Consider the following 20438-nt stretch of genomic DNA (forward strand, 5'->3'; position numbering starts at 1 on the left):
CGGCAGGTGAGAGATAGACCGAATTTGTCCTTGGGAGATTGGTGCGGATGTCGGAGGGGGGAGTGGACCAGCGAGAAACTTGTCGGTTCACATTTATCAAGAGGGAGGAAGGCCTTCCTGCAGCTACTGCGGATGGCCTTTGAGCCTGTACTTCCGATGTGGGAGCATGGCACGGCTGCGTCGTGAATACTCGTGCTCTGCACCGCGCAGTCCCACCTAAGAGCTGCTCTTCGTCAACAAGAAGAAATTCATGGCTGTGAAATGCATGTTCAAGATCAGATCTCCGATCTCTTTTCGAAGCTGGAGAAATGGTGACAGTGAATTACTTGGGTTACTGTATCACTCCATGGTCAGTCAAAAGAATTGTTGTAAGGGATTCCCAGATGGCAGTACACACATTGCTTCGGTGACAGGGTTGACGTGGGCTTTGTCTTTTATTTGATTTAGTGTCGACCTCGTTTCCGCTGCGTAGCTTCATCTTGTTACGAAATGGGCAACAATGACTGCTGATGCGATGTGAATAGTTGCGCTAGAGAAAAGCCTAGCTAATTGCTTTAAGTAATACTGATGTATGCATGTGATGTTTGCTGCTGTTCCATGGAACACAAGAGAGGATGTTCCAGCGTGAGAATGCCGGGATATTGGTGGGAATCCCAACAAATTATTCTCGCTTTTCAGTATCATTACTCATTCAAAGCTCCAGGCCAGCAAACTCATGCCGAGTCCAGACTACCGCCAGCCTATAATTGGCGCTGTCTTCGAGCGTTAGACCAGTTTCGAGTTAAGAAGCTCCAGCCCAAGCTCCTTGGCCTCGCTTCATATTTACGACCAGAAGCCCTGGCTCGGGCCAGAAAAGGATATCCCTATATTGAGCACTCGTTCCATTTCATATTCCAAGGGTTTATTGAGCGTCTGTGTGCTAAGAAAGATCTGAAGCAGACTTCGAACAATGGCCAGGGCCAACAGGCGAACCAGCAAGATAACAGAGGAATCAAATGCCTAGCAATTACCACTTACCGTGCATGTCTCGCTCTCAGATATCAACAAGTGTTGCTGATAAGAACGGGTTTCCCTCCTATGCTGAGAGAGTATTTTCAGACAATAGGAAACATCTGAGTTGAAGGATAATTAAGCCTTCCGGGCGCAACAGCACCTGGGAATAGAAAGTAAAGAAGAAGCAAGACTGTACGATTTCGGAACTGGAACGTGTGCATTTCCACGTTGAGCAGCAAGGCTTCTGTCTCAAGTCGCGTACCATGTTATCGAAGGATGGATTGTGGGGTGGGCCGGAAGAGGTTGCGCATAGCGGACTTATTCGATTTATTCCTAAACACGCAAAAGACAAAGAGGAAGGAAACGAGCAAACTCTTCTACGCCGGAAGTGTAGTCCCAACAAAAACAACCAAAACAGCGGCATAAGCGGCAGTCGCCGTCAGGATGTCTTTCGGCTCGGCTCTATCCATCGACCAAGCCAGAATTAGGCCAACTGCGAGCACGAACAGTGAAGTTGTAAGCAGCGTAGTCAGCAACGTACGGTGAAGTGTCATGATGAGCATCGGCACCACAACCGCCACGCCACCAAACAGTGCCATCCTTACCCTGTTCAACAACTCTTCGATCAAACGCTGCTTTGTATCTTCTCTATAATTACGACCACCCTCACCCATGTAGTCCGAAACGTGAAGCCGTGGCTTCTGGGGCAATTCCTTGACGAGGTTTGCGTCCACCATAATTGCGAGATCGCTGGGATCGTAGGCGTTTAGATAGAGCAGGTCTTGTAGGGATTTGGCGACTTTCGGATCCTTGCTAGGCATTTCGAGCATGTATTTGAGGTCACGCAGTGCAGTGACTAACCCCATACGTCAATCGGAGGGGGCAAGTAATGAGGAGCAGACGCATCACCTCGTACCATAGTCTTTAAGCGTCTCCTGTACGCGATCCATTTTTGCCTCTGTCGTGGTCTTCGAACTCATGATATCTTCCGCCAGTATAGCTAACTTCCGCTTAAGATGTATGATCGTCATATGCTGCAAGGTTCGGATGCGGACTGTAGGCACACCGCGAAATCCGTCCTCGGTAAACAAGGGACAAATTTTCTCTTCTTTCATTACGTCGTTGAAGGCTGCGTTATAGAGCATACGAAAGAAGTCTTCAGTGCCTTGGAAGGATCGCCCTACATGGATGTCAATACCATTTGCCCAGGCGTAGCATGTGACATAGGGCAGTGACTAGGAATGCTCGATAACGCAAGCTAGTGGTGTAGAGTTGAGCTAGCAAAATCGTTCTTGACTCGTCCCAGAAAGAATAGTCGAAAAGGTGATAAAGGGGGAAATGGGATACACACTTCTGCCGTGATCCGTGCCATTCTCCACATCATTGTCCAATGGCATCTTCAAAGGAATGCAAGAATACTGGCGCGTATCTCGTCAAGTGGACTGGAATGTTCTATCGCAAGAGTAGTGGAATATCTGAAATATGTTCTACAAATGTATTCTCCAAGGATTGCTATTGGTAACGTTTTACATCAGGTCAATATGGCTTTATGAGTCGTAGAGAGGGAAAATATTAAGGCTGCGAAAGTCGAGGAGGTTAAAAGATTTGATAGGGCTGAGTTTATAGCTGAGGATAATAGGACCCTACTTCTTGGCTCGCTGCAGGACGGATTCATCGCCACAGCTTGACTGGGGGCTAGTGAGGGAGAGGCACAGCACACTTATGCCAGGATTGCCGAGATTGAAGAGCCTTGAATAGGCCGTGTCCCTCCTGTTTTTTGCTCTTCATTCTTGTTCCTCTCGTCGCAAGAAGAGGTTTTTACACTTTTTCTTTCCTGACATCAGACGAAAGGAATTTTCATTTGGAAAACACATTATTCTTCTCCTTAAACCATTGCTATTCAGCCACTACCAATGGCCCCCAAGCGTCCTCGCAAGCCTACCGCAAAGGCCATAGCTGCACGTCAGGCTGCTCGCCAAATATTGTTTTTTTAAGCTTACTTCGCTTAAAGAATTAGTTATATAGTTATTAATTAATAGAATAATTATTATAATTAAAAATTTATATATATAAGATTATCGAGAGTAATCTATTCTTAGATTTCTTAGATTTATTTATTATTCTAAATATTATTAGTAAAATAATCTAATAATAGTATTAGAATTAATATAAATATTACTTATTAATATAAATATATTAAAAAAGATAATTAGATATAGAATAATTATATAAAAAGAAGATATTAAATAATATATAGATATCTCTATTAATATACGCTAACTCTCGATCCCCACCGCCATAACAATCCATATCGTATGTCAGAATCTCGGCGCCGCGATCTTCTTGACACTAGCGCAGACCGTCTTCAGCAACAGCCCGCACTCGGCGATCACGAAAGACGCGCAGGGCGTCAGCACCAACGCTCTGCTCGCGGGCGGGGCGCGTATGATCAGGACGTTGGTGTCGGTGCCGCAGTTGCCTGGGATGTTGCGGGCGTTCTGCAAGGCTGTGGACTCGGTGATGTATATAGTGCGCGCGGGGGTTGGGGCGGAGGGATATTAGGAAAAAGAAGTAGTTGGGTGTAAATTAGTGAAGGCAGGGTTGTTGGCGGCATAGCGCTTTCGAAATTGTTCAAGATATGTAGAGACGATAATAATGACCTTATATTTCGACACGATTGGCTTCGGGGTTTCGGCAAGGGGACCTCTCGGCTTGAATAAGGACTTCGTGGTAGCTTGAGTAACACCGTCCAGTGTACCGCAAGTCTCAGTCCACCATCTTCTAAGTGACAGTCGTGTCAGAAAATAGTGATAGGACGTCACATAATACGGGGTATTGGCATTGCTTTGCACACATACATTCGTTCCGCAGCTGCATATAGAATCTTCAACATCAAACCTCGACAAGTCCTCTTTTAACTTTGAAAGTTAGACTTATATTCGTGATTGTACAAGGTGTCTGTTACGCGACGGACACTAGCATTTTGGTTCTATTTATTTATGACTTCAAGGATAGGCCTTGGAGCATTTCGATCGTGATACCCAGATTTAACGTATATAGTATGGTCCTGTCCCATTCATTGGTTCTTCAAGAAGGATCCTTTTGCAGAATCTCTCCCATCTTAAGACCCCGAGGTGGCCTTAGCAAACACCTTGGCCGCGTAACCTTGCTCCACCATTCCCTTGGCGACAGCAGTCCGCTCATCGAAGTCTTCTTTAGGCAGTCCAAGCTTCGCATTGTCAAGACCGCGGGTGCTCTCATAATCGCCCCCACCGTTGGGGAAAAAAGCCCTGACGAACGAGGCCATCGCCGCGCCCATGCGCGTAGACATGGGGTCCTGTGCGCTCTTCATCGCCTCTATGCCCTTCTGATAGCGCTCCTTGCTGTGCTCCTTTTCGATCGTCCAGTCCGAGTCCTTATCACCAGAGACGCGCTTCCAGCTCTCGAAAATGTCCCTCTGACTGACCAAGAAGCTGGAGATGACGAGCGGCTTGTTGCGCCATGTGTTCACCGTCAGGCTCTTGTCATTCGCATCCTCGGGCAGCTCCTTTAAGCTCAATAGAGCGGCAACGGCGCGCGCGCACTGCTCCCACGTGGTGAGATTGATCTTGGTCGTGCCATCGTCGTACAAAGTGAGCTTCTTGTTGGCAAAGTCAAACCCGAACCAGATGGGGCCCATGGCAAGACTGTACTCGTACCACAAGCTGCAGATCACGGAGGTCCAGGAGCAGCCGGCGCCCTCGATCTCGGGGAGCATGCTCTTGAAGTCGGTGCTCAGCAGAGTTTCCTTGATTAGAGCTTCGTTGGAGTAGTCCAGGCCGAAGAGGTTGGGCATGATGTGCGGGACTCCGGCTTTGGCGGCCGCCTGAACGATCTGGGAATGGACGTCTGGCGGAGCCATGGCGGCGAGGGTGATGACGAGGAATTGCTGACCTTTTAGGGCGGCGACAAGGGTCGACTCGTCGCTATAGTCAACGGGGATCGCCTTGACGCCGGACGGGACTTCGTTCTTGCTGCCGTGACGCGTCAGGGCGGTGACGTTGTGCTTGCCGCTCTTGACGAGGGCTTGGGCAATGTGCTCGCCCATTTGGCCGCTCGCCTGTGTGTCAATTTAGTAGGCATGTGTGTGTGGTGGATGTGAGTGATTAGGGGATATGGAGAGAGTGTCGCGCAAAGAATGGCAGCTAAACTTACCCCGACGATAGCAACCCGCTCAATGCGGTTAGTAAAGCCGGCAGGCATATCTCTGGCGTACTTTGAAGCCATATGTCAAGCAAAGTTGCAAGTCTCTAACGCCGTAGCGGTGTCCTTCAAGGAGGAAGTCGAGTAGCGTCTTAGGCCGCGACAAGGCTCCTCCGTAATGACTGAAAATGAAGTGACGCTCACGTGCAAGTACTGCGGAGGCGGACACACGATGTGCTCGTGGTAGCTACGGCAACCCAGAATAACCTCTTGATGACAACTTTCCCAATCACCATGTGAAAAGTGGATGGTTTGTAAAAAGAAATGTTAAAAAAAGGGAAAAAAAAAATGCTATATTATTGAGCTATAGAAAGTAGATACATACGTATTCAAAGCACTTAGTAAGGCTAGTACCTCTTTAATTAGCTTTAGGGGACGCCTATACCCCTATAACTATATCGAATAAGGCTAGCTAGCCTTAATAAGACTATAATAGCTACAATTTTAAGAAGCACGCATTTATACTAAAGTTATCGATAAATACTATACTAAAAATAATAGATGAAGGCTAGAAACTATTAATAGACGAAGTAGCTACTTGCTCTTAGGGCGGCGATAGTATTTATAGAAAGGGCGAATAATAAATTTAAAATTTAAATAGTCTTAAACGAAGTATATAAACTAGTTATTAATTTAAGTAATCGAGATAGTAATATAGAGGAAAAGATTATATATATTAAGTATTAGATAGCTAGTCTAGAAAGTAATATATCGACGACTAACTACGTTAGCGTATTAGATCGATTCTCAATATTCTTCTTTATTATCGAAGAAATCTTTATTATATTATTAGTAATATCGAAATAAGATTAAGTATTATATAATAAGCTAAACGAGATTATTATAAAGCTATAAGACGAGATAGTAAGTAAAGTATTAAAGGGGAAGATATCGAGCGAGATAACTACGATAATTAATAAATATATAAAGAGTATAAATATTATAAGAAAATCTATTAGAACGGCTAGAAGGCTAGCGAGTAGCGATATATATATTATAGCTATAAATAAGAAGAAGGCGAATAGACTAAGAAAAAGTAAGGATTAAACTCTAAAGATAAGTGGTAGCGCGAGAGTAATTACTAAAATATATAGTCTTTTACTCTATAAAGTAAGAATTAATATATTCGATATTAAAGATATAGCTATAGTAATTAAAAGGATTTAGAATAAGAATATTAATACGCTAAGCCTCGATATAGTATAGCTAAACTAGTTCGGCGCGAATAAAGAGAGTTATAATAAGAGTTTATTAATTATCGAATTAATATTTCTAGAGAAAGAAAATAAAGTACTAGAAGAAGGCCTAGTTATCGATTCGAAACTATATGATTATTACGTCTATAATAAGTAGTATAGATCGAAGTAATACTTCGTATACTAGAAATACGATTATCTATCGACTATATATCCTAAAAAGAATTACTTAGTATACGGGAAATACTTAGAAGAGTATTATTATAAAGAATATATAGCCGATACTCGTAAATACCCAGTTTACGAGGGATTATATAAGGCTTAAAATAAGATATATTTAGTAAAGAAGAGGGAGATAGCGAGAATAAGAATAGCGAGATAATAAACTCCTTTACGATTTATAATAACGAAGGAGACATTAGCTAACTATTAAATAAGCGATTAATTAAATAACTACTTTTAGAATACGTTTAATCGTAGGCGAAATAAGGAATTTTTTCTAAGGCTAATATTTACGCGCGATAGGCTAGTAGATAGAGATAGAATAGTTAATAAGAGAGGAATTAGAGGGCTAAACCTCGAAAGAATTATTATATCGAATCTTTAGCTAAGTAAAAGAAGATATACTTTTATATTATTAATAAGGGCCTTACTTAAAAATAGATCGCTCTTTAAAGTAGTAAACGAAGCTAAATAATATAAGAATGATATAATAATAGAGGAAATTAATAATTTCGAAAATGATAGATAGCCTTTAAGTTAAAAGAGTAGTAATAAGAGAATTACGATCCCTCGTTAATGGGAATAAAAAGAGATATATTCGATTTATCGACGATTAAGAAAAGGAGAATACTTAGAAAGAAAATATAAACTCTATAAACTAGGCGGAGCGAGTAAGTAATATTAATAATAATATCGAGAAATAATAGTATATCTTAGTTAGCTATTAATACTATAATATAATATAAGAAAATTTAGAATAATTATAATAGAACTCTTCGATAATAAAAAGATCTATAATATCGATATAGTAGTAATTTAGAAGCTCTAGAGAAATATTAATATAAATATATCGTATTATTCTCTAAAGGATAGATTTAATTTAATCTACTTCTATTATAATAATATACGAGTATACTTCTATATTAATAAGAGAATATTATTAAAGTAATAATATTTATTATATTACTTATCGAACCTCTATACTCTTAATATTAAATTCGAAAATAATAGAATTATACGTATATATAATATTTATAACCTCGACGACTAATAAATAGATGAACTTAACGAATTATATAAGACGCTTATAAAGTTTAAGAATAATAAATAGATTATATTAGGCGACTTTAATCTTTATTATACGATATAAGGGGGATTAAATACTTATATCGATAAGAGAGTAGAAGAATTAATATTTATAGCGAAAGAATTTATTATAAAATAAGTATTGCTAGTAGAAATAATAATATATAAAGAAAACTATTAAATAATAATAGATCTACTATTCGCTACTTTAGTATTAATAATAAATATTATTAACTATAATATCGAAAATAATTTCGAAAGCGAATCTAATTATCTTTTAATTCTTATAAAGCTTAAGCTAGCCGTTATAATGAAGTTAGTATTAATAATACGCCGAAACTTTAATAAATTAAATGCCGAGGTTCTAAGAGAGATACTCGCTAGAGCTATAATATCGAAAGAGTATCTAGTTAATTCCTCGAGGAATAATAAAAATCTTATTAACGATAATATCGATTATTAAATAATAACTATTATTAACTCTATTTAAGCGGCTATAGAGGAGTTTACTTCGATTATTAGATTATTACTATAATTTAAATCGAGATTTATATTAGAATATAAGAAAGTATAAAGACGTTATAAATCGCTAAAAAGAAGCTAAAGAATAACGCTCTTAAAGAAAGTATAAGATAAGTATAAAGTCGCTAAGAACTTTAAAAATAATCTAATTAAGAGAACTATTAGAAAGGCGTTTAGAGAGTTTATAATAGAGGCGTATAAGTCGCTATAAATAATATAGAAAAAGATTAAGTAGACTAGAAAATAACTTATAATATAGACGTATCTCCCTTCGCTATTTAATAAAGATAAATAAAAATATAACGAACTAGGTCTAAAGGTAGATCTTCTTATAAGAACGTTCTTTTTATTATCGATATAGATAAAGTTAAATAATATTAACGTCGATATAACGTATTTATAAGTCTATCTAATAGATATAATTATCGTAAATAAGATAAGAAAGGCTATAACGTAAATATCGTTAAAGAGAGTATCGAGGGGAGACGCGATCTCTAATCTAATTCTTAAGAAGATTCTAAAGTCGTTACTTTCTTATCTATATAGAATATTTAATATATATATAACGAACGGTTACTATCTAGAGCACTTTAGAATATCGATAATAATTATTCTTTCGAAGCCGAGTAAGAATTACTTGATTTCTAAAGGATATCGACTAATAGCTCTACTTAACACTATAGAAAAGATAATAAAGTTTATTCTTACTAGGAGAATAGCGTATCTTACGAAGATATATAAACTTCTATCGACTATATATATAGGAGGCCGTAGATTACGATTATATAAATACGGTATTTACTATCTTCTAGAAAGAATATATTAAATCTAAAACTCTAATAAAGTAACTACGATATTACTACTAGACGTTTTAGATATATATAATAAAGTCTCTTATCCTCGACTACTCTATAATCTTCGAAAGCGAAAAATCGATATAAGAGTAGTTAACTAAATAGAATCGTTCTTATTTAATAGAATAATAGTATTAAAAATAAGCGAATACTCTATATTAAAGACTTTTATAGCAATCGAAATTCCTTAAGAATTACCGCTATCGCCTATACTTTATCTCTTCTATAACTTAAATCTTATCGATAAATATAATAATCGCGTCGACTTAGAAATAATAGTTATCGACTTTATAGACGATATAAGTCTTCTAATAGTAGAAGACTTTATCGAGAAAAATTATAACGCTTTTTATAAAATCTACGACGAAGTTTATATAAAGTAGGCGTTACAATATAAATCGAAGTTTAATTCTAATAAATATTAACTACTATATCTTAGTAGAAAATAGAGATTTAGCTTAAATTATTCTCTATAACTTAATAAGAGATAATATATTAAGGCGAGACGCTTTATTCGCTATCTAGAAGTCGAAATTAATTTTAAACTTCTATAAAGTTATTATAATAAGAAGATTCGATCTAAAACTACTAAAAGTATCGATATACTAGCGAGAATTATCGAATTAATATAGAGTAATAATTATAAGAGTATAAGATAGCTCTATTAGGCGGTAATTATCTTATAAATAATATATTACTACTTAGTATAATATTAGCTCGAAGATACTATCGACTATAATAAAACTTATCTCTTATCGCTATAAAGAATTTAATCTTAGATAGAGAGAAAGATAACTAAAGTATTTAAGGTTATATTTATTTTAGTACTCGATATAAAAGCGTATTTTCTATTAGTTAAATAATAGCTAGATAAGATTATCTCGAAAGCTATCTTATAAATCGCTATTAGTTTAATATATAGCGAGATTATTAAGTTATAATTCGAGCGATAGAAGTTTAAAAGAAAACTTAAGAAGAATAGGAAACTAAGTTTATTAAAGCGATATATTAATAGATTCGAAGAACGATACGGCGATATTAATAAGATTAAGAAACTACGCTCTTTCAGCGCCGCCCTCGATTAAGAGCCTTTTAAAATAATAATTTATAAGATTAAGAAAGCCGCTAAAGAACTAGCTAAAAGATCGATTAATAAGGGATATATAATAATATATATGAGACGATAGCGGGATTAATAAAAAGGTGAGAGCTTTAGCTATATTATTAAATATTAATTCTACTTTTAATATCTATTTAAGCTTAAGCGACTAATATACGATATATTCGACGAAGTTATATAATATTCTTTAAGCTCTAACTATAATAGTTATATACTAAATAAGGTTATAACTTAGTAAAATTATAGTAAATACGAATAATTAAATATCGATTTAGGCTATCGAAGACTTAAGTAAGTATTTAAGATAGATCTATATGATATAGATAGTATAGATTATTAATTCGCTAAGATATCTCGGGGTAGTAATAGAATTATACTAGATTTCGACATATATCGATATCGATAATAATAAATAGGCGAGATAGAAAGGCGAAGAGAGGTTATTAGCTAGCGAGAGCGAGTAATTTATAATAAAAGAGTAAAGGTAAATACTAACGAAATAGCTTAATTATTAATTATATAGATAAGAATAATATCGACAATTAAGATAGCTATTAGAGACTACGCGATAAAATAATAAACTATCAAATAGGCTAACGAGAAGCGAGGCGGTATTCTTAGAAGGATTTAATTAACATCGTTAAAATAAATATAACTTCTATATTCGAGAGTTAAGCGCGCTAAGATATCGCTAATAACGTAAATAAAGATCGAGAAAATAGATCTTAAGGCCTTTCTTTATAATCGATAAGTATCGAATATAGAGAATAAAGAATACGAGTATAAAGCGAAGTAGACGACTCGATATATTCTTTACAAATATAGGCTATTTAGTAAGAAGCGAGGAATATAATAAGTCGAAGAAAGAAGAAAGATGAAAGAGAAGATTATTACTTATAAAGATATATTAATAAAACCACGCTACGCCTCTATAGCGGCGGACTTTATAAGGAGTATTAAGCTTATTAAGTAATATTAAGCCCTTAATAAGAACTAATAATAAGGATTTACTAGAGTAAGCGGTTAAAAAGAAGGATACGATTAAGACGGGAGGGCCTCAGCGATATAGGGTATACCCCTTCCCAAGGATCAAGTACAACAAGACGCAGAACCATGACGGTGACTTATATAGCCTCATTTATTTAAGATTATATGATTGGCCGAAAGGATTAGATAGATTATGTAACTCGCATAGTCGGCTACTAGGGCAAGACTTCAGGGTAGTATAATGTAATCAATCAATCAATCAATCAATCAATCACCCCCCAATCATATATACAAATCACAATGACTGCTCCTCCACCTGCCCCACCTAAGAGCTTGCTAGCTCGCCATCGAGTACTAGCCCCTACAGCTGCCGTACACGTCAGCCCGATATGTCTAGGTGCCATGAACTTTGGCAACGCCTGGAAGAACATACTGGGCGAATGCAACAAGGAGACTGCTTTCGAAATGCTCGATTACTTCTATGAGCAGGGCGGCAACTTCATTGATACGTGAGTATCCCTCAATGCATGTCTTAGTCTCTACACCGAGAGCAGCGTTGATGATTCGTGTAGGGCAAATGGCTATCAAGCCGAAGAATCAGAGACATGGCTGGGCGAGTGGATGGCCAAGACTGGACGGAGAGACGAGATAGTCCTCGCGACCAAGTACTCCTCCGGATACAAGAATACCTCCGCGCCCGGGTTGATGCAGTCCAACTTTGGCGGCAACTCGGCCAAGAGTCTACACGTCTCCGTGGAAGCCAGTCTGAAGAAGCTGCAGACCTCCTACATCGACTTGGTACCCCCCCACACCCTCTCGTCCCCGCTTCTTACTCTTGTGGAGGATCATCGCTGAGCTTTGTCTTCTCCCCCAGCTCTACGTACACTACTGGGACATGCACACCTGCATCCCCGAAGTAATGCAGTCCCTCAATCACCTTGTCTCCTGTCGCAAAGTCCTCTACCTCGGCATATCCGACACTCCCGCCTGGGTTGTCGCAAAATGCAATGCCTACGCCCGTCAGTACGGCCTGCGCCAATTCAGCGTATACCAAGGGAAATGGTCCGCCGCCGAACGCGATTTTGAGCGGGATATCATACCTATGTGCATGGACGAAGGGATGTCACTGGCGCCGTGGGGCGCGCTAGGGGGTGGGTATTTCAAGCCGAAGGAGCAGATTGGGAAAGATGGGGGGAGGAATTTGCCACATGTGAAAGCGCAAAATGCTGAGCAGGTGTCTGATGCGCTGGATAAGATTGCCAAGAGAAAAGGGACACTGGTTACGAGTGTGGCGTTGGCTTATGTGATGCATAAGGCGCCGTATGTGTTCCCGATTTGTGGTGGGAGAAAGGTGGACCATCTCAAAGGCAACATTGAAGCACTGGGACTGCAGCTCAGTGAGGACGATATGCAAGAGATTGAGCAAGCATATCCCTTCGACGTTGGGTTTCCACACAACATGCTGGCTGGCGGACCAAATGCTGCGAAAGGGCCGCAAGACAACGTGATTTCGAAGAGGCTGGGCCACATAGACTACGTAAAAGCTCCGCAGCCAATACCACCGCAAGAGCTATAGGTGGGTGCAATAGTACAAGTGGCCGTGTTGGGACGAGGTATCGTATACCATAAGGAACCTATGGATCGTATCCGAGTGAGGTGTACTAGTACTTACTATGCTGATACCTACGGACTGCCTTCCCCTTCCGCTCGCATAGCTTCGACTGTTTCATTCTTCCAGTATTATGCAGTGGACTCTACTCCCAGCTCCTCAACGTCAGCTATACAGCCATGGTCACTGACACCGCAAGAGCGGACAACGTTCCCCAAAACATTCCCAGCTACAATGAACCACATCCCCCCAACGCTCTCGCCATGCTCCCAACCTGAATGGTCCCCTGTTTCCAATTATCTCAACGACCACATCTCTCGCAAAACGATTGCCTGCGTCCCCTCCAAAAATCCCCACCAACTTGTCCGCCATGGAACTGAGCGCCAGGCTGTCTCAAGCCCTCGGCATCAAGATCCGCCGCCTTTTTCTCCACACGAACAAATGCAATGGCGATACCCGGCCGTGTACAATGCAAGCAGGTCACCTGTGCGGGTCGCCGAGTGTGGGCCCGGCACCGACGGGCGAATGCATCTTGCTATTGGGGCCAGACGGTAGCGAGCGTATTCGTGCGTTATGTGGCAAGGCGTAGGTTGCGATTGTACGGCCTCGTCGCAATGAATACGGCTTGAAGCAGGTAACACACGATCTCATTGACTCATTTCCATCTCACTCGAAATATCTCAATGTTTGCACGTCAGCAATCTTCCGTGGGTCCGCCGAGCTGTATAGTACGTCGCAAGCGAATCTGTCTCCGGAAACTGCTGGCGAATGAGTTGTAATCGCGTACGTATCCACTGTCCGTGATATATGAACCTCACTTTTCTGCTACAGTCGCCCAAATTTCCAGCATCACTCCTCTATATATGAACTCAGACTGTGTACAGATGCCAGAACATGAACCTCAGAACCCTGGATGGACCAAGGAATGAGAAGCCCTCCGTCTCGTCAAAAGAGAACATTCTTCTGATCAAGCATTCTGTACTTCTTTGTTCACAACATCAAGCTACTGTTCTCCAGAGCTTCCACCTAATCAAGCGTTCTATAAGGGTCTGAGTCCTGCCGCCACTTCGCTCAGACTTGATAGCCCACCTAAAGGCTTTGGTAATAGTCTGGTTCTTCGGAATCGACTTAGTGGTTTGGTTATGCTTTGTGAAGTCTGTCCTTCGCTGGGAGATTTTGGCTCCCCGGGCGTTTCCGAAGAGGGTGGGTGCCGTGGGGGGGCTTTGATGCAGACTGTACTCTGCCGTTTTCATCTACTTCAGCTCCTCCTCCTTCCCGATCTCATTTAGACCCACCTTCTAGTCGTATAGATCAGAATATGGTCTCTCAATAACTTCTCTTCCGGAGAAGAATCGTCATTATATAACAATATAAGAGGTAAGTTTTATCAAAAGGTAGTCTGTGCCGAAGCCAACAAGATAGATTCCTGACAGAGCATTATGACCCAGACATCGTGCTCAGACCCGGCCAGTCTCGGGTTTCAAGCTTCCACCTACAACTACAACAAGATCTTCGAATCTCAGCCGCCAGACGAAGATCTCCTCCTTCCAGATTTCATGCGTAATGATAGATCGACGTGGTCAGGATCGGTTCAGAGCATGGACTACTACAGCCCATACCAGGCTACACCGCTGGCCACAAACCTTGGGGCAACTCATCAAGTACCGCGATGGGCTAAAGACACTATCAGTGGCTACAATACCGTCGAGGGGGCCAAGAGCCACCCAAAGCGTGGAAATAGAAAGCTGCGTGATGCCGGAATTAACACTGAAGGCATCAACAGAGGCGATCCTCAAAGTCAGCCACGCATGAAGAACCAGAAGCCCCTCGCACGGAAGCAGCTATAGCCCCCTCACCCTGCGACCTGGCCTCGGCAATTCATCGAGCAAAGCAAAGACCACTGCCGCCGGAAAGGGATTAAAGTGTCCAAACTGGGACAAAAGAAAGCAATGCTGGAGGACAGACCAAGCTGGTCTCTCTAGCTCTGAGATGCGGGATGACACCAAGTTTTACCAACAGTATAAAGTTCAACGGCAAGATCTTCCAACAGCAATGCTAGATATGCCAATCCGTCAAGGGCAGTACCGTCAGCAGGTCGGTCTTGGCATTGGGATGGCCCGAGGCCAGATGGGGTCAAAAGTACAGCGAGACCTGTCCCTCCAAGTCTCAAAAGAGCACACAGAATAGATGAATTGATTTCACATTGATGATTGAAGAACCCGAAATTGCTTGTGCCAAACCGCACGTACCTTAGTGTTTCTCAGGCCTGAGTAGGTAGAAAGCAACCGGGAAGCAAATCCCTCAGCACACCATCGCCGGCAGCCCTAGCGACCCCTCTCAAAAGCCCACTTCCACCTCGAGTCCACGCTGCACACCCCAACATCCCCCAAGAACACCATCCTTCACAGAGCACTTGGTGGCGCAAAAGCGGACCACATGAGCACTCTCAATTATCATCCGTGGCGGCAACGTCTCCAACGATTCCGTCTGTCAGCCCCGGTGAGAACTGCGTGTTTATCTGGTCTGGCTTACAGCACACCGGGGAGAAGGAGAGTCTGGCAGGGACGAGGCTTCGCGTATGCCGAACATATCCGGTGTTTCGGTCCCAATGAGGTCAGTGCATATATTGAGCACATGCTGGTTTTAGGACGCAGCTGTCTGGCAATCTTTGTCAATGAGCAATTCTGTCGCTGACAAACGCGTAACTATTTCCTGGTTCCCGCGATAAAGCAGCAGCCCTGGAAGAACTCCCATATCCAATGAAATTCTCTCGGGCACCTCGCGGGAAGTTCCTTAGGAGGATTGCTGATCCCCAGCTGTATCGGTTGCTTTCCAGAGCGCTCAAAGAGGAGGAATCTCCCAGCCCGTGCCTTATCACCTCGCTTCTCTGGGTCCATAGCTCTCAAAGCAGTGTCTCTGTCATCTCCGGGGGCGGTAATAGCCAGCAGATTGACCTTATGTTGGGCAGCATTGCGAGAGCTCCTGGCGGTCATGAGCCGATGCGGTAAAAGGCATGTGTGTCGCGCTCGCGTCCGCTACTCGTGACGCATGAGGCTTTGCATTGTTCAGAAATCACATCAACTTGGTGGGTGATGCGGACCAAGCGATTTTTACTCGTCAGCGTGGCCGCGTAAGCCGCGTTTTTTGTTGGAGTGGCCAAACAACCCTCCAGGAAAGCCTTCAAGGTCTTGAGAGAATCACAACGCGGGCAGGGATTCGACTCCTGCTGGCGCTCCTCTGTTTCCTCTATTCATACCACAGTGTCGTGACAAGCGATGGAGCGAGGAAGGACTGCGTCGGAGAAAGGGCCAGGATCAACTCGCGTGATTTCATAGAACACGCGCGACGTGCTGTTCAGCGCGACGATCTGAGAGATATGATCAAAGGCTTTGTAAGTTTCGAGAATGAGATCGGTTGGCAGGTCCCGAAGTGGACTCGACAGTTCCGGCCTCTGACCCCTGCGGAAGGGTGAATCCTATGCAGATCATGGAGTCACCGTCGCTATTTTTAGGTAAAAGCCGAGAAAAAACAAATTGCAGGGATGAGAGATAGACTTCGGCATTTCGCCTAAATAACAAAGCGATTCTGGGGAGCAAAGGGAGCTATCTGATCCCAGAAGATGGCATGTGACCCCGACCTGCTACCGGAGAGGAGTTGTTTACTCCGAAATGTACGTACATCGGGAGATGCCAGGGACATTGCTGAAAAACTCTCCGTGAGGTTTAGTAGACCAACATCAGTATACGCAAATTTGGTGAATATGGTTCGCTTGCAAGGACAAAATTACATTTGTGGGACATGCCGAAGCTGTAGAAGGAGAATGATAGAAACACCCTAAGGTAGTGTCCAAACCGGGCGGCGTTGAGTCTGTTTTGACTCAACAACTTGAGTTTTAGCACAAAGGAAAGATCCACCCCATCCAACACTCACCAAGCTTAGCCCCTGCTTCGAGCTTACTCTTATCACCACCACATCTCCTCATGCGCGCCTGTCAGATTAGCTATCACCGTGTCACTCGGCATAGAAGGTTCTACCAAGCACATAGGCAAGAAGCCTCGAATCACCCGGTACGCCTACCAGCTAAAAATACGCCCATGCCCCCATCGCTGACCGGGTCTCCTACTCTTTGTGATTCCTTAGACACCACCACTGTCCAGGTCATAGTCGGAGAAAGCTAGAAGGCCTTCAACATGCACAGAAGGATTCTCTGTAATGTCGCCCTGAACTTTCGCACCGTTGTAGGGGGAATTTCCTCGAAGGTGTAGAGCAGATGCTTGAGCTGCCCAAGGAAGACGAGACCCTGTTTCGACACTTTTAGCTGTGAGTATACACGAAGTGTTGCTGGAGGATTATGAAAGCTTCGACGGCATCGATTGGGTACAAAACAGGCTCCTCCGCGATGTTTGCCCAGAGTTCAGTACGGCATTTGGCAACGCACTTGGATACTGAATCCCTGCCAGCCACCACGCGTACTTTCAAATACCAAAGTGGGTTCAATCTTCGATCTGAACTTTCCTTTTCTGACAGCCGGATCCAGTGGGGTGTGATGGGCCTTTCTTTTGAGCTGAATAAACATTTGCCACAGACAATGACTAGAGGCTAACCATTGCACCGACGTAGCTAAGAGCTTGCTGTGACTAATATACCTCGAGGTATCCTGATGCGTGGAGAATCAAAGACTGGCAGAGAGACCATTTTCGATTTCAAGCCTCGCTGCCCTGAGAGCCGAAGACATCGTGCCCTATTACGATGGGATGATGGTCCGACTGTTCTGCTGCCGTTACTGGTACTGCCGATTGGTCAATTGGAAGGTCATACACCTTCTCGGACAAACTTGTTTTAGAAATTCAGGATTACGCTTAGTGCATCCGTGGAACCTCAATTGGGAATCCTTCGCAACCCCACTGTGCGGATTACCTGAATGATTGAGTACCCAAACCGTTGAAGGGCGCTCGTCTCCCGTCATCTGACATGTTGCAGCGCGGAAGTAGCTGCTCGTCCGCGAATTAACCTGTTAAGCGCGCTGAGCAAGATCACAGCCGTTGTCCCTCTTTTGCCTCTTCTTTTTCCGGGCTTTGGTACGGAGTATGTCATACTGCATACAAATTCCCGCACACTGCATATATATTCCCGCACTAGCTAGAAACATCCCAGCTTGTGACCACCTCGGGAAGCTCGCTTTGGCCTTCTTGTTAGGAGTTCATATCATCCATAATCTCGATCTGTTTGCCTGCATACTGCATGATGCTTATCAAACAAGCGCCGCGGATCGGAACTGAGAAACTTCCTTTGTACAGCAGCTCTATGCGCTGCAACCTGACCTGCACCTCTTGGCCTCTCGAAAGCCTCCGATTTGTCTCATCTTGCGTCTCATTGAAGATTGAATCTCGAGCTTCAATTAGGCATCCATCTTTACGTTTCGGAGGTACAAACGTCTGCAGGTATTACACTCCCGCAGTAAGATAAGCCTACTGCAATGCATCGGAAGTCCTCCCCCGGCCCTCAGACCTTCAAGGGGCCATGGCGTGCAGCGAAAGCATAGGATCTCTCAACACCATTATTTCAAATGCCTCAACCGAGGGTAGCCTTTGGCCAATCAAAAAAATCGTCTGAAATGTGTGCCCAGTTGGTCGCTTTCGCGGACCAAATTTGTAAGACTCCTGCAGAAAAGTTGGCAACCAATCGGCATGCGAAAGAGGGGGAAATGCACGAATGATCTGCATGCCTCAAGAGAGAGAAGATACTTGTGAAATCCTTAATTCCCCACGCAAACGGCCAGCCTCACCCCACGCGTATATACAGCTAGTGACGTTTAGGTTAGAGACATTAGCCTCTCATCTGAGTGGTGGAAAGCGAGGGTACTCCTCGGACAAGGATATGACTCGTCATGAGGACCGTGTCTCTCATGCGGATACCCGTTTCAACCTCAACCCCCTCGACCCTGTCGCTTGCTCCGAAAGAACATATTCCAAGATGTACGAGCCCGAATACGGGCTTCTTAGGTCGCGGCCATGTGCAGAATCCTGAGACTCCAGTATGAGTGCGGCCACGACTCACCACAGGGTATAGCTCCTTGCGCTGGAAGAAATTACGGCGGCTGCAAGGGCCAGAGATATCAGGATGAGAGGCGACCGGAACATTGTCCCAGATGCGGTGAGTGGGTGCTCCAGCCGATGTGCTGCGTTTGAGGGACCAACGCGCTGGACTGACGTTCTTCCAGTTGCGGATATCGCTGCAAGAAGGGCCGCAGAGATAACAGCAAGCGCACGCGTCCTCATAACCCCACCCGATTCTCCCTGAGAAGAAAAGTCATGAAAAGAGGGGGAACACGCCGCTTCAACAGCCTCAGCGTACATTTGGGAGTCATGGTACATGCCAGCCGTGGAAAGGGTTGTAGGCTATACCAGTGCTGGGTCGGGCTCGGAACGAACCGGTGCTTAATCTATGAACGTTTTCATTCCATCGAGATGACAGCCAGCGCACCGAATTTCTTCAACAGAGACAGAGGATACCCGCATAGATTTTTGCCTGGCACAGTCTTTTGCACCTGGCAGCACCTGGGTGCGGTAAAGAGCAAGCCTGGATCAAACACCGCAAGACATTGCTCAAGTAGGCGGCATATAGTGGGCTGGTTTACATTAGCATACATCCGCCGCCTGAGCTCGCAAGACGTCCTAAATACATTTTATCGACCTTCAAACCTTCTCATTAAAAGATTGGGTACTCTATGCCCAGAGCGCCAAGACCCACGAAATGTGGTCCCAGTGTAGAACAAATTTGCTTCGAAATCTGCTCCTTGGTGTCCGAGTAGACTGATCTGTCCAGGAGGCAGCAGCACGACATGATTTCACCTGGAGCTTCACATGTTTGTATGTCGAGCAGTGAGCTGGATGAGACATTCAATGGCCAGCCATACGCGTTTCCTCCGAGATCATCACTCAAATATATGCTTCCAGACAGTCTAGCAGCAGTCATATTCGGACAAAAAAAAGCGGCATGACTCGTACTGTTGTACCTATCTTCACTTTCACCTTTATGCTAGTGTTGTCCGGCCAATGAAGTGATTACTCATCGGAAATCTTCCGATATTTGCCACCAAATACTTCACTTATCACCCAACACCAGCATCGGCCTGTATGGCAATGCATCTCGCTGAGCTATTTCACCGAGATCTCCTTGCCAAGACCGAGTGCGTGTCTGGGTTCCAAGTCTTAAGCCGAGCTTGCCGCAGCAGAGTCAACAATCTCGAGGGAAACACCGCTGTGGCCAAAACGATGGCTTCCCCAAGTCGCGTGAAGAAGGCAAGTACTACGACTCAGGAAGTAAGAGCTCTTAAGGCTGCGAGCCGAAGATGATGGCGCCTCACTCTGAAGCAGACAAGAGATTGCGCTCTCCTAGAAGACAGCCTCCTACAACCCCACTAAGCTCACGAATGAGCGAGCGCAAGCCATTCACGAAGAGCTAGTCCAAGAGACTTCATGATCTCAGGGCCGATACACTCAGGCATGCAGCCCGTACGACCAGGTATACAAATGGCAGTGATGCTTCCGCCGCCTGTCTACAACAGATCCGATCCGACTAATGCCGCATCACCATCAGGCAGATCA

The 20438-nt window shown here is 43.2% G+C and overlaps 6 protein-coding genes across 6 annotated transcripts; 3 read left to right on the forward strand and 3 right to left on the reverse strand.

Moving 5' to 3' along the window:
* Positions 1–1370: 1370 nt before the first annotated feature.
* On the reverse strand, positions 1371–2390 carry HO173_012097 (uncharacterized protein; the record flags this gene model as incomplete). The annotated part of the gene is made up of 3 exons (XM_037313970.1): positions 1371–1849; positions 1910–2173; positions 2345–2390. The coding sequence occupies 3 exons, from the start codon at positions 2388–2390 to the stop codon at positions 1371–1373; spliced, it is 789 nt and encodes a 262-aa protein (XP_037159148.1).
* A 1724-nt stretch (positions 2391–4114) lies between these two features.
* On the reverse strand, positions 4115–5259 carry HO173_012098 (uncharacterized protein; the record flags this gene model as incomplete). Its single annotated transcript, XM_037313971.1, has 2 exons — positions 4115–5092; positions 5188–5259. 2 exons carry the CDS (start codon positions 5257–5259, stop codon positions 4115–4117), a joined length of 1050 nt encoding a protein of 349 aa, XP_037159149.1.
* Positions 5260–11522: 6263 nt separating this feature from the next.
* HO173_012099 (uncharacterized protein) lies at positions 11523–12798 on the forward strand (the record flags this gene model as incomplete). Its single annotated transcript, XM_037313972.1, has 3 exons — positions 11523–11731; positions 11795–12020; positions 12097–12798. 3 exons carry the CDS (start codon positions 11523–11525, stop codon positions 12796–12798), a joined length of 1137 nt encoding a protein of 378 aa, XP_037159150.1.
* A 1472-nt stretch (positions 12799–14270) lies between these two features.
* HO173_012100 (uncharacterized protein) lies at positions 14271–14678 on the forward strand (the record flags this gene model as incomplete). The annotated part of the gene is made up of 1 exon (XM_037313973.1): positions 14271–14678. One exon carries the CDS (start codon positions 14271–14273, stop codon positions 14676–14678), a length of 408 nt encoding a protein of 135 aa, XP_037159151.1.
* Positions 14679–15590: 912 nt separating this feature from the next.
* Positions 15591–15839, forward strand: HO173_012101 (uncharacterized protein; the record flags this gene model as incomplete). Its single annotated transcript, XM_037313974.1, has 1 exon — positions 15591–15839. One exon carries the CDS (start codon positions 15591–15593, stop codon positions 15837–15839), a length of 249 nt encoding a protein of 82 aa, XP_037159152.1.
* A 242-nt stretch (positions 15840–16081) lies between these two features.
* HO173_012102 (uncharacterized protein) lies at positions 16082–16530 on the reverse strand (the record flags this gene model as incomplete). The annotated part of the gene is made up of 2 exons (XM_037313975.1): positions 16082–16306; positions 16510–16530. The coding sequence occupies 2 exons, from the start codon at positions 16528–16530 to the stop codon at positions 16082–16084; spliced, it is 246 nt and encodes an 81-aa protein (XP_037159153.1).
* Between the last annotated feature and the right edge of the window lie 3908 nt (positions 16531–20438).

Source organism: Letharia columbiana (genome assembly GCF_014066305.1).
Source record: "Letharia columbiana isolate WasteWater2 chromosome Unknown Sc0000073_s0, whole genome shotgun sequence".
NCBI classification, from domain to species: domain Eukaryota; kingdom Fungi; phylum Ascomycota; class Lecanoromycetes; order Lecanorales; family Parmeliaceae; genus Letharia; species Letharia columbiana.